The sequence below is a fragment of the Thermobia domestica genome, chromosome 5 (assembly GCF_964235325.1).
Source record: "Thermobia domestica chromosome 5, izTheDome1.hap1.1, whole genome shotgun sequence".
Lineage (NCBI taxonomy): Eukaryota > Metazoa > Arthropoda > Insecta > Zygentoma > Lepismatidae > Thermobia > Thermobia domestica.
The window spans coordinates 279161828-279176265 of NC_137458.1; the positions used below are offsets into that span (position 1 = coordinate 279161828).

At 32.0% G+C, this 14438-nt stretch overlaps 1 protein-coding gene across 3 annotated transcripts in view; it reads left to right on the forward strand.

The window, feature by feature from the left end:
- app (Palmitoyltransferase app) overlaps positions 1 to 14438 on the forward strand; it is a 307459-nt gene extending 293021 nt beyond the window's left edge. For all 3 annotated transcript variants that reach the window (XM_081760136.1, XM_081760137.1, XM_081760138.1), the window contains one exon: positions 8616 to 14438. In XM_081760136.1, coding sequence (XP_081616262.1) covers positions 8616 to 8869 — 254 coding nt within the window. In that variant the 3' untranslated portion in view covers positions 8870 to 14438. The remainder of the gene's footprint in view (positions 1 to 8615) is intronic.

Consider the following 14438-nt stretch of genomic DNA (forward strand, 5'->3'; position numbering starts at 1 on the left):
TACTTCATTTTCCTGTATTCTTCATATACTTTTAGTAAGCAGTTTATAATAGTTTCTAATTTTAAGCAAGAATTGTGCGTCATTATGCAGGAAGCTGTGTTTTATTGCTAGTCAAAATTTGACAGACTTATTATCTACAAAACTCTGACTTATGATACTTTTTACTTCACTGAAGTGTCAAGACAGCGCATCTCAAAAGAGTTTCCAGTAAAATTTATGCTTTCTTTAAATTTCTTTAATAGAAAATTTAGAATTAGCATCCTGTTCCTTAAAAAATACTGTAAATTAGATTTTTATTTACAGCCGCCTTGAAAGAACCTTCAAAGTATAATAATAATAATAATAAAGGTAATTAAATTAAAACAGAATTGAGAAGTAATTGAAACAGAGCTTGCAAAAGAAAGTAACAAACAAAAACCTCGATTAGAATTTCAATTTTCAGTGACGACAGGCATTTACCAACTACCGTATAATGAACAGTGATGATAATTATTTTCGAGGTGGTTTCTTGATAAAATTTTCTAGTAGAAAATATTGACAAAATTATTTGGAATTAGAAATATTTCAGACATATCACAGTTTCATGCAATTGTTTAAATATTAGAAAAGTATTAAAATTTCAATTGCAAATCTGTGTTACTTTACCAAAGGCTTCAAACTTAATGTGTGTGTGTGTGTGTAGGCTGCAGTGTCTTTCTGAAAAAATTATACTCGAGAATATAATACAACAAGCGAAAAAGGATATAAATATACATAGAAATCGGTTTCATTTGTAAGTTAGTAGTAGCAATGTAGAGGAAGACCTACTTGTACTAATTAATGTTATATTATTCAGTTGGAAATACTATGCAAAAAAATTTTTATAGTTGCATATTTTAGCTATGCAAGATTTCCTTGCTCCTTTGGGTGATCCCTTCCGCAATTTGGACAACGGTTTTAGTTGTGTAGTATTGGCAAGTCCAATTAGTTCTACACTCTGTAGTCCTAACAGATTTTTTTTAATTATTTGTTTTTAATTTAGCACTGAAGCCTACTTCTAGTTTTTTTTTTTTTTTTTTCTTTCTTTACATATGTATTGTTTTGGTTATTTTCGTGTGTGAAATTCTCAACAAATTTTGTGAGTAATAATCTCAACAAAATCAGATTCTAAATGTTAGAAACAGGAATACGAACACTCCTGTATACTTATATTTGTAAGATTATGCCATGTTGTACAGACACTGAGATCTGAAAGTAGATTTTTACTGTACTTCGGATGACTCATTATTCAGTATCTGTTAGTTTTCCGTGTGAATTTTTGGTAACTTTTTTTTTTTCCCCATATCACACTTAATGAAAAGGATAAAACTTTTATTATAATTTTAAATTAATCGATGTATTTTGTATACTTTTTTAAACAAAAATGTATCATAATTAACTCGGATATGTCTGTCAAGTATAATAACTGTAAACAGGCGACAAAAATCGAAGATGTACTAAAATGTAGTGATATGAATTTCTTATACTTTTGCGTCTTAATACCGTTAATGGAGTCCATTGTCCCCGTACTTATTTTAGTATTTGCAGTAGAAGAATAACTAATAGCGAAAATTAATTATGTTAAACATTTAAAAAGAAAAAAAACATTGTTTCAAATATTATGAAATACTTTTTTTTCTTTATTTCATTACTATCAAGGAGTAATGTAGCAAGTAAGTATTTAAAAAAAAATAATCATCCTGCTTTTTTGAAACATCCTGTTTCGTGATATGCGTAGAGGAATTGTAGTGCATGTAACGTCCAAGTTCTTGAAGAGTGCTGTTGAAGAACGATCTAAATGTATTAAAAAAAGAGCTCACATTTTTTGCTTCTACGTTTTTGAATGTCTTTGGAAAGATGCACTTGCTATGGCATTGGATAATAGTTGATAAGTGAATTTAAACAGTGTGTTTTGTATTTGAAGATAGTAACGTCGCTTTCAAGTGTGTGGGATTTTTGAATGATTAGTGCATGTAGCAGTTCCCTGTCGACGATCTATATGCATTCTTGTTCTTAAGTTAGAAGTCAACAAAATTCCTCTTGTATCTAGTATTCAATCGTTGTGATATAATAACACTTTAATTATTGTTAAACACAACTCACAATTTCAGTTCGATTATTTCTTAACATACGAGTGAATGTTTAGCACAGCCTTGCTTGAAAGAAAAGTGTCTTCTCATCTTTATTAGGTAGCTTTCTGCTTCTCCATGTATTGTGTGATAGAGGTGAATTTTTACTTTATTATGTTTTAAGATGTATTATCAGGTTATGAATTCAGTGCTTTTGAAACATGTGTGAAAGTTGGGAATATGTTTATTTAGGGCTATTCCTCTTAACTATATTTAAAGAAAAAAAAAAATATTTCTTGAAATTCACTCAGGTTTACCTTCGAAGTACGCCTTATTACTGTTCATGAACCATTTTCTACAGTAATATAGTTGGATGGAATTTCATTGTTATATTGGCACTTTGTTTTCAGAATTAGTACCCGTATCCGTTATGGACAGAAACAATAATCTAATTAATTAAATAAACAGTCCTCTTTCATCTGAAGACTCTGCTAATTCTAACAGAATAGTTTGATATCGCATTAAATGTACTCCTCGTTCCCAATTTCTCTGTATTTCATTGAAAGGTACCAAATCGTACATGCGCACTTTCGGATTTTATTTCTGATTACAAAACTTTGTATACTCCTTCTCAGACAAAATTGTTGGCTTTCATTTTTTTGTTTTATTGTCCAGATCATAGAGAAAGAAGAATGAGTATAACTCACTCACTCACTATGGCCTATAGAACCCGAAGGTTCAATGCCGCGTTCACAAAAGCTCTCCACTGACTTCTATCCTTAGCCGACTGGTTCCAGTTTCTACTTTGTATTCCTATTTCTGCGAGATCCATTTTAGTATTGTCCTCCCATCTGCGCCTAGGTCTTCCTGATGGTCGTTTTCCGATTGGTCTTCCAGTTAGGACTTTGAAAGCGTTCTTACTTTCTTCTATCGTGCCTGACCTGCCCATCTGAGCCTCCTAGGTTTGATAACCCTAACAATCTGGTAAATCGTATAAATTATGTACTTCCTCGTTATGAGGTTTCCGCCATTCCTCATTCCCGTTCCTCGTGGGTTCGAATATTCGTCTCAGGTCCTTGTTCTCAAATACTTTCAGTCTACGTTCTTTTCTCAGAGTAAGCGACCATGTTTCGCAACCATACAGAACAACAGGCATGATTATCGTTTTAATGCTTTAAGCTTCACATTCTGCGACAGAATTGTCGACGACAGAGATTTTGAACTGAATAATAACACGAATTCCCTGCTTTTAATCGACATTTAATTTCTTCGTGAGTATGGTTTTCGTCTGGTAATATTGATCCTAGGTATTTGAAAGCATCCACTTTATCAAAAGTCTTATTTGATATTTTAACGCATCCATGATTTGCCGTATTACGATCCCGACGAACTTCTGTGTATTTAGTTTTCTCTGCCAGGATTTACTTCTCAATCAATGTCGCTGCAAGCATTTAATAAGAGCTCTGCATTTGTTTCTATTGTTTTCCTATCATCCTCTATTAAATTTACATAATCAGCATACGCCATAATCTGGTGAATATCATTCAGCTCTAGGCCCTGGTTGCTATCTTTGATTTTCCTTCCAGTGTACTCCAGGACAAAGTTGAATAATAATGGGTCTCCTTTTTTTGAATTAGAAGAATGAGTATAGTATTTTTTTAAAAAATACCTATCGATTGCAATATACATGTGTTGTAAACAATGTAGCAGTCCGCGAGAAGGCCTATCATCCTTAAAATACCTGGTATGTTAAACTGTATTAGTATAGGAAATCTGGAACTCCTTTAGACAAGGATGAAGTACAAAATCTTAATAAAGAAAATTTGGATTTAGCTAGTTTCCATTGGGTAATCTTTTTCTCTTTGTTCTTTTTATTTGTATTTTATGGATAATGTTCTCGTATTACGATACTCTCTTAATTTTGTATGTATATACATACTTGTATACATTTGGAGTTTGTAATGTACTATTGTAACTGGTACTTTGTTTCATTGCATTTTTTTCTCGTGTTTTCAATAAATTTCAATTTCAGTTTCTTGGGTTAGAAATTTAAGTGGCCCATGGCAAAAATGCGTGTCGGTAATCTGATACGATAGCGCATCGTTGTAACCTGATACAGTAGTGCAAGCTCATGGACTACAAGTATTACTTTGTAGAAATCAGGAGTTTTAAGAAGTAACCTATGATTACGATACATAATGGCATGATAAAATGCGGTAATAAAACTACGATAAAGTAACACGTGTAGGATTCCAAAGAGAAATAAACGTTCACATCAGATCTTTTGAAACCATTACTTGAGCATAAACGTAGAATTTCAGTTAAAATTGTCACTGCCCAATACATACGAATCTTTCACAGTAATATTTGAAAACTTTTCTCTAAATATTTCATAGAGGAAATGTAATGAAGTTTTTGTTTCTAAAGAATATAAGAATTGGTTACAATAATAGTGAAATGTTGTGTGTCTATATATACATAATGTAGTAATTTTAGAAGAAAAAATTATGATTACAAACATGACTTAATGGTCATACGAAAAAAAAAAAAAGGTAAGCGATTACACACTTGAAGTATTAATGATTATAGTTCTACAACGATTTATTCTTTTAATTCGCTGATTAGTGAGTTGTGTTTATTTGTTTTATTGTATCTCTTTTTTAATCTTGTTGCATAGAATGCAGTAGCTCTTATGCTACCGTAATCATTGAACTGAAATATTAACTATTGGAACATTAGCGACTTATTTTTTGTACAATCTTTCATTTAAAATTGTTTGCAGGGAGCCCACCAAACCATGAGTAAGCCGTGAATTTCGTAAACTGTGAAAAAACGTGGAAAAAGCAATGAATTCCGTTTTCATATCCTGAAAATCATAGAAAATTTTCAAATCTAGAAACAACTTGTTAGAAACTGCATTGAGAAGTTTTTATTGTCGTTGTGCATTCAGTAGGCCGTGAGATTGAAAATTTTTGGACCGTGAAAACCGTGAAAAAGCCATGAGTTCGACTATCCTACGTCTTATCACTACTCGCCATTATTTCTCGACGAAACGAACATGATGTAATAATGTCATTCTATGTACTGTTTCATTGGGTTAGTTGAATTGCTTTCAAGTTACAGGATTGCTTCCTTTTCATAGCACCTTAATTATTAGAAGTTCAAACAATTTCGCTTTCGCTGCACTATGTTTTGAGTGATAGCAATCACCCTGGAGATACGTTATAGGCAGACGCTCTCAGATAAGCCAAAGCATTAAGAAGTGCTTCTTCATTGCATGAAGCAAACCATATGTGAGAAAATTGTTCAAAATAATTCTCTTTTTGGTACTAACTGAAAACATTAATATAATTGCTTTTGTAAAATGAAATACCGTTAATGCAAAGGCTTGTGCAAAAGATTGATGCTCATTAATCAATGTTCATAAAATTAAATATGCTTGCATTGCACGACTTTTTTTTTTTAAACGCAAGCGCTATTTGCGTGCTGCTTGTGCATTTCGCTTGTCGAATGCGCTTTCGAATTATCTTCGTGCAGATGACATATACAGGGTGTTCCAAAACAACACCGACAGCGTTTGGGAGGTGATTCCTGACACTGATAAGACAAAAACTGTAGACCAACCTGGGTGAACAAATGCCTTCTTTCGAAGTTATAGGCTGGCGAAAACATGGAAAAATGAAATTTAATGGTCCATAGCTCTAAAACTATGGGACTTACCGTAGTCGGGTCAAAACTTCACTTAGGAAATAGTATGTGTCCTATCCAAATATCTAAGTTTCAGAATCCTGTAGTACTTCCGCAACAATTTTTATAGAGGTAGTTGTTGAGTACTTCAAATTATATGCCCGTAGCCAAACTCTCTGTATAAAAATTACTGCGTGAGTACCTTAGGATTCTGAAGCATGTATTTTTGGATATTGCACATATTAGTTCCTAAGTGGTCTTGACCCGACTACTGTAGGTCCCGTATTGGAGCTATGGACCTTTTAAAGTTCATTTTTTCTTGTTTTCGGCAGCCTAAAAGAAGCATCTGTTCACCCAGGTCATACTTTTTATTTTGTCTTGGTGTCAGGAATCATCTCCCAAACATTGCCGGTGTTGTTTTAAAACACCCTGTATATTACTTTAAAGATTGTTCTAGAGAAGTATAACAAACTACAATTGACAATGTACTTATGTTGAGCGAATAGTATTACTATGTTGATTCCGAGGCGGCTGGTGATGGAAGTCATACGGTAAATATTAAAGTTTTATCACTTGAAACTAAGGTAATCTGATGTATTAATTGTGTAAAGGAGTTAATACTTAAGAAATTTTTACCGGCGTGACTTCCCTCACGAACCTCCTCTTGGTATTTCTTGATATACTATTCATTTCGTTGAAAGCTTGATTATTCTTCTCAAATATTAGTAATAAATTATAATGTTTTAAATTGTCTTTTCTATAATACTGTTATCTTCAATCAATTATCTTGTTTAGCCTTAGTAAGCTCCGTCATTTCTATTATTACTCTCTTAAACTAAGGTAGAAGAGTATTCGTTAGTAATTTTAAAATGTTCCGTTATTTGTTGTTGTGTGTGTGTGTAGTATCGTTTTGCTTTTTGTATGATGTAATCACAGTATTATCCTTATTGTAGAAAATTTTTTGTTTAAATTTTGTGTAAATTATACGTTCATTTTTAATGTTTTCTACTTTCATTTGTTTCTGGTTTCGTTATATGATTTATTATACCTCTTTCGGAAAATTGTACTGTATTTTTTTTCTTTTCAAACTGGAACACAGATTTGGATATCAAAACTTTTAAAGTCTATTCACTAAGTACTAATTCCGCTGTATAGAAAACTCCAACACTTAAGTATCGAAACAGTCCTGTCCTCTAACTTTGTCTAGGAGGAAGCGTACATGATGGCTTTTATAAAAGTCTGACATGTCTTCATGAATTAAAAATCTTCATGCTACCGTACAAAATTAGTATTTACAAGATAATGCACATTCAAATAGATGATGTATGATATGGTTAATGACAGCGCATCACCAAAATTCCTGTACGCTCAGAGCAATTCGAATTCGGAACCATGGCTGCAAATCGTGGGGCTGTACGTAAAGATGATGATGTCTCATACATTGTTCAAGCTTTTTAAAGTAATAAACGTAATCATTTGACAAAGCTATCTGTAATTGTATATATATATATATATATATATATATATATAAAATCACTTTGTAATATTTTGTTTTAGTTATACGACTTCTTAAGGCGATGGGAAATACAAATGTATAACGATAAAAATAATAATTTGCGATTACTGAGAGATCATTTTGACGGTGAATTGAAGATTTCATGCCTTGCTACTTCACTAACTTCTTAATTTTTTTACGCAAAAATCGTAGTATGGCTAGTTTGTATATTTTATACTGTTCTGTTTCTATCCGATGAAAGAAACAATAACACTCTACACTAAATCTTTGATGAGAGAACTATTCAGTTATTTCCTCTAGAAACTATTTTCTTTCCAAATACTATTTCTATCTGTACTTTTATTTCCTGATCGAAAGTCAAAAAAAAGCTGCTCATGAGTGAAGTCACGTCGTTAAAAAAATATTGGTACAAGCTAAGGGAAGCCCTGTTATATATAAGAATTAGAACACAGGTAACTTTTCTTTCCTTATCTTTTAGTGATACGTAATTTACTTGATGAGGCTTCCCTCATTAGTCGCCACTGATTAACGAAATAATTAGAGAAACATGATGTACACTAAAAAAAAACTGACATTAAGTCATCAAATCACATAGTGCGACGCTGTTGAGCGAAGTTTTCTAAGAATTTTCCAGCACACATTAAATTATACATATAAATCTGACACGTTTGAACTCTTGGGGATCCTTTTCTTTACACTAATCACTGAACAAAGAACTGCCATTCTTTTAAAGGTTCATTTAGAATTAAAACTTTGACGAGAATAGTACTTTATCCCATAATAATGTCTTATTACCATTGCAGATCTAGCTTTACTCAGGAATGTCTAAGAAACATGGCTTTTTGGATAAATTGTAGTTATTTGATTGATCGAAGATAGTTAATAGTTTCTGGATAAATTCTAGTCATTTATTGGTTGTAGGTTTATTGATTTAAGATATTGAGTAGCTTCTGGATAAATTGTGAAGTTAATTTATTGATTAGTTGGTTGATTGGTTGAAGATATTGAGTAGCTTCTGGATAAATTATAATTTTTATTTGATTGAAGATACTGAATAGTTTCCGGAAAAATTGTAAAGTTATTTGATTGACTGAATATAGAGAATAGCTTCTGGATAAATTCTAGTCATTTGATTGATTTATTGGTTGATTGATTAAAGATACTGATTTAGCTTCTGGATAAATTGTGAAGTTAATTTATTGATTGGTTGGTTGATTGATTGAAGATACTGAATAGCAGTTGATAGCAAAAATTGTTTTGAATTACAATGTGTTGTCCTTACTAACTAAAAATATATTACTAAAATTAATTCCTTCTCTTTACAGGATGTAATACAAACTTAAAAGAAGGAGAAATAAGTTCTAATGCTATACTACCTGTACGAACGCCACCAGACATTACTAGTACAGAAATTACTGAAACTAACACTTTACCACTAAGTGCAAGCAGATTACGATTGCTGCAGGACACGACAATGATCGAATCTGCTTTAGACCTGGATTCGTTAGAAGAATCATCAGTAGGAGCAGGTAGTCAAGCTGGACTCCTTAGACAAAATCATCAGCTCACGGTGTTGTGACAGGCGTTTACGTTATAATGTATATAAGATTACGTGCACGCTACAAGACTGTTTTCAATCACAGTAAATTAGTGGACCTTTGTCGGGATCATGAGGTTGTTCATAAAAACTTTGTTTTATATACATAAACGTATATTATTACCACATTATATACGCGGACAGAGAATCAAGTTAATTTTTTTTTTTTTGTAAAAAAAAATAAAAAATAAACTAATATGACAAGAAGCATTTTGAAGTATCGTAGTAGTGTTGTGACTACAAATATAAGACTGCTTTTCTTTCTGAAATGTGTACAATGTCTGGCATATTATATTCCATGCTGTAAGCATCACAAAGTAACTGCTATGTATCTATATATACTTGTATATATGGTTGTTAATGTGTTTTAACTTATTGATTTGGGATGATTTTGTGAATGAGCATTTAGATAGCATGACGCATATATTGATTATTATTACTATTAATAGTTTTTTTTCAAAGGACTCCCTTTTTTTAAAAAAAAAAGTCCTGTTTCATTTTTTGGAAACAGTTATTACGATTAATTATCTAGTGTTAATGATATAGTATTATTATGCTTTTATTGTTGCGAATTAATTTCTAATTTATGGTTAATATTTTTGTACAATAATTGTTGGGAAAATCAAATGTGATCTGTTTAGAATTCGGAGTGGTTGAGTGCCAAAAGAAGTCTTTAGTATTTTTTACGAAAATTTATTGGAATATTTCTATCTCAAATTCAAGAACAGGATTGACTTGTCATGTTTCACAATACAAATTTTTGTTCGAAATTGAAGAGAGGAACTCCTTTATACTCTCGTCATGTCTGTGCGTGTATTTTGCTAGTTCATTCTGTGAGATCTTGGTCAATATAATGAATTCTAATAGTACAGTGCCGGGTCCGTATAACAAACCAGTGTGATTATAATATTTAACTTTCTTTCATTTGTTCTTCAATTATTCGTTTCTTGTAAATTAGTAATAGGATAATACTTGGTACTAAAGAAGTAAGTTGTAAAATATGAAATTAGATTATTAAAAAAAAAATAATAATTTATTAGAAAAGATAAGTCCGGAATATGTATCAAACGTAGAATTTATTGTATTGATCTATCTCCAGCTAACAACGTACTTTTTTTTTTTTTAAACTATATATTTTGGTAAATGAAGATGATATTCTTTCTGTAAAGATCAAAAATTCAATTTCTGTGGATATTGACTCTGCGTGATATGTTCTTGCCATAAATGTACACCATGTGTTATTTACTATATACACATATAAGGTTTTATGCCTTATTCTGGTTCGTAGTTGGAATGAAAGTTATTTTTGTAACGAATAGAGCAAAATAATACTAACATAAAATCATTGAGTTGGTAATGTCTGATACCAGTACTAGTTTCATTTTTCCTTTTAACATATGAAGCAATGAAAATACCATAATGAAATCTGAGACTTGAATACCATATAATTGGCTATTGCTAAGATTTAAATGCGGTAGATGGTAAATTTCGCGATTTTTTTTTTTTTTTTTCATAACGTTTTGAACAAAATCAATTATGAAAGAGAGAGGAATCATATCCAAAGAACTTTTAAAAAATGACTAAAAGCAAATCTTAACCTCTAATTAGAGTTTTTCAATCTGATTCCCTATTCTAATTGTTCAAATCGCTTCATCGTTCTCAGAATAATAATAATAATAATAATTCGCAATGAAGTGTCGGGTACTCAATAAGGCGAAAGCGCAGTTTATCTATTGTACAGTAACTAAGATCCTATTGCCTCCTCCGTAAAACAGAGTAAGTATTCGATACCTATTGTCGAAATATAAATGTTGTTTTAAAATTTACTTCCTCATCGAACAATAATGTTATTGTTCTGTAGATTCTTGTGCTGTAATGAATTACGTTCTCTCTATTATTCAGCAGCAATAGATCTTGATTCACTATCATTACTACTAAAGTTAGATGACATAAAATCTGTTTAAACTAGGAATGACCAATTCTGGAATTCGGAAAAAATGCCAATCTCGCAAAAATTCCGGAATTTTTCCGAAATTCGGAAAGTGAAATTTCCGGTTCCAGTAATAAATTATCGGATTCCGGAAAATTTTGCTATCCCTAGTTTAAACATAATTTTGTGTACTTCAAGTAGCTGAGAAAAGTACATCAACCAATAGCGCAAGTGTAGTATGTATAAAACTGTGTTGCACTTGCATTGTCTATTGATAACATTTGTAAAACGATTTATAGAGTACTAAATTCGTTATTTTCAATTCCTCAAATGAAAGTTTCCCCTGTGTGTGTTATTTATAATAAAACTTTATGGAAGTAAAAACTGATAGAGCTAGCATCTATCAGGCAAATATTTTCCGTAGTAATACATGCTCTTCTATTGAAAACTATTCTCTTGGAACTATTCGTGTTGACCTATCGCCACCGGAAGTACCAACTGCTGGTGTTACAATGCTGATGTTCATTCGTACACTGTACTATGTCCAAAAAGAAAAAAAGGTTAGGTGACTTTTAAGAAAGCTCATTCTTAACACAGTTGACCTATACAAGGTGTATTTGTAACAGGTTTATCGAGAGAGGAGATCCATTACATTAAATGCAATCAAAAGTGTTAATGATCGTGGTTCGAAATGTACATTGCTTTATTGGTGGTGTAAGTTACCAAAACTATGGTAAAATAAGTGTTGAAGATAACCTAACTCGATAGTAATAGTTTCTACGGAAAGCACGTTGAGGAATTATTTATATACTATTACCTACTTCTTTTAGTAACATAACCGTGCGGTAGAGCGTAACGGTTTTCGTACGGCAGGCTGTCTTTTAGGAGTGACTACAAGTCGAGATCTTTCTCCGACAACTTTCCCGTCTTTTTCACCGATAAGTTTTAATTTGTATAATAATGACGAAAAATTGTCTTGTCTAAGTGTTCTGCATGAAATCAGATTTTAGCTAACTAGAACAAAGATAAGATGGCCAGTTTCTTTCTGCTTTGATTTAATAATGTATGAAAAGTTGGAAATTTAGTGTGCTAAAATAAGGGCGGGGGAGGGGGAGGAGAAAATTATGGAATTACGAAGTGCATGTACAAAAACTAGGTATTGCGGCTTCAGTTCACAGCTGTTCACTTGCCTGTCACTTTTCGGTTAAAAAAACAAAACAGTCAAGGAGCCAGATTCCTCTTACCAATGAATGACTATCAAAGAAAACATAATTCACTTATTCAGATGCTTATCAATTCATTTTTTCTTTGTATTTGTAGATCTTAGCGTTCAGTAAATTAGTTTTTTTTTTATTTTTTTATGATACTACTACTGTTTCTACTTTATTTTTAACCAATTATATAATTGTGTTTCTCTCAACCCTAAAGATAACTAGACTCTATTGTTTTCAGTATAACGTGCAAACAACACTTTCGCACGAGATAGTGAGCACGTACAAAACAACCACTGTACACATTTTATTTATTGTTTTCTCAAATTTCCGTAAAAGAAACTAGTCCGCCTGTATGTGCTAATTTTCCGTCCATTCTCCACCGCAAAATTCTAATATTGTATTTTGCTCTCAAATTTTTACTTCGTTGTATTGTTCTGGCATACCGTTGTGTTTTGTGTAAAAACCTGTAATTTTATCCAACCTTCTTATTTTTTTATTTATTAGTATTTTAAGAGCAAGTTAGCAGATTTATTCTCTGACACGAGAATAGGAAGGTTACAACCAGTCAAGATAGTTTTCGTTCTTATTGGTTTGGGTGTGTCTTTTAAATGAATTACTTGAAAGCCTATAAATAGAAGAAAAAAAAACGCTCAGTGGGTATATTCCAGCCATCTATGTATAAAATATGCATAGCATAAAAAATATAAGAAATGTTGCAATCCGTGCATGTAAGTTACGAAAAGATGGAATTTTCTGAGAGGGGGGGGGGAGTTTGTCAGTCGCTGGGTAGAGATAATATGAGCCACTATCTCTAATTAGGACTATTTGTAAAAAGGAATTGGTAAAAGGTAACATATAAGGGATGTTCCAATGATTACTGAAATGATATTTGGGACATACCTAGAATGTACGAATATTTGTGCTGTGTAGAGAAGTACTACGAAATGAAATGTTTCTTGACATATCGACAGGTAAGGAATGCACTATGACCATACTAAGAATTTTTCAGCTGTAAATATTCCCAAAATTTGCCATTTTATGACTACTTTTTATCTTAGGGTTCTAAATTCTCCAAACTTGAATTCTGCTTTTCCTTTGTAATTATTTTGAGAAACAAATTACGCCAATTTCGATTGGAACAACTCTTAGGAAGAGAGTAATAAATTTTTATCATAGGGTACATATTACTTATCGTATTGTTAGTTTTTTCCCTAACGCAACCTTATATATAACACGCTATTTACTCTGAAGTAGGCACTGACATAGGCCGGAGCAATTCAAGCTTTTCCGCAGTGCCCCAAGCTAAATGAAGACACAAAAATACGTCATTGGCGACGCAACTTTGTCCATGCATATGAACATATTTTATTTTAAATAATGTTGAATAGAAGACATGATGATAATATATTTCGTAAATAGAAGATGTATACAAAATGCAATTGGAAAAGTCATAGGATTGATTGTTCTGGTACCAAATATACCGCAGATATTTCTTTCTATTTAGAGAAAGAATGATTTTTCCAAATTATTATAAGAATTATCATCTTGCAATGTAATTGCATTGCTTTCATTACGTCTTTCCATTAATTTACAAACATTCAAGAAGGGCCTTCCTTGAACACTATATTTTCGCTTTCTCTTGGATCACAAACCTACTCTGCAACAGGAAAATTTTAAAGTAGGGCCTGCTATACACTATAGGATGGATCCTAGGAAATCTCTTACGATTTTTCCTAGAGTCAAAATCTCAACGTGTATGGCATCAGATCCATGTCATTTCCTATGTTCTGAACGATCCTATGAGATTTCTCTTTATAGTACGCTGTATTTCGAAAAGAAAATTTGTAAGAATTCGATTTAACCGACATCAGGTGAGAGAAAGTGAAAACAAAATTGTTTTCTCCTCGCCAGCCATATGTGGGTGAAAGAGTAAAAATACTCGACGAAATGAAGAGTGGTGCAGGGACTGATGAAGTATGTTTTGCTTATTTATCGTCTGATTTTTTTTAGAGGTGTGCAATTTAACAATATAGCGCCTGGTATCAATATCAGTAGGATGTGCAGTGTAGTTACGTGTATGGCACAAAAGGATAGGATTTCCTACGAGATATGTCGTAACATTTTTCCTCAGACAAATCCTAAGATATTTCCTAGGACTTCTCATAGTGTTTAGCAGGCCTAACAAGGGTTGGTTTAGTTTATTCTTTAAAAATTCTATCGTGTACATTCTGACATGGAAGCAGTGAACATTTCGTACGTTAGTTACATGGTATAGTGCTAGGTATTAGCATTATTACAATTACATCATTATTAATCAAAATATTACCAAATAAATAATAACTTATAAAATGACGACAGAGTCGGTGCAGAAATATCTTTATTTTGTTAGTGACAATAGTTTTTATTT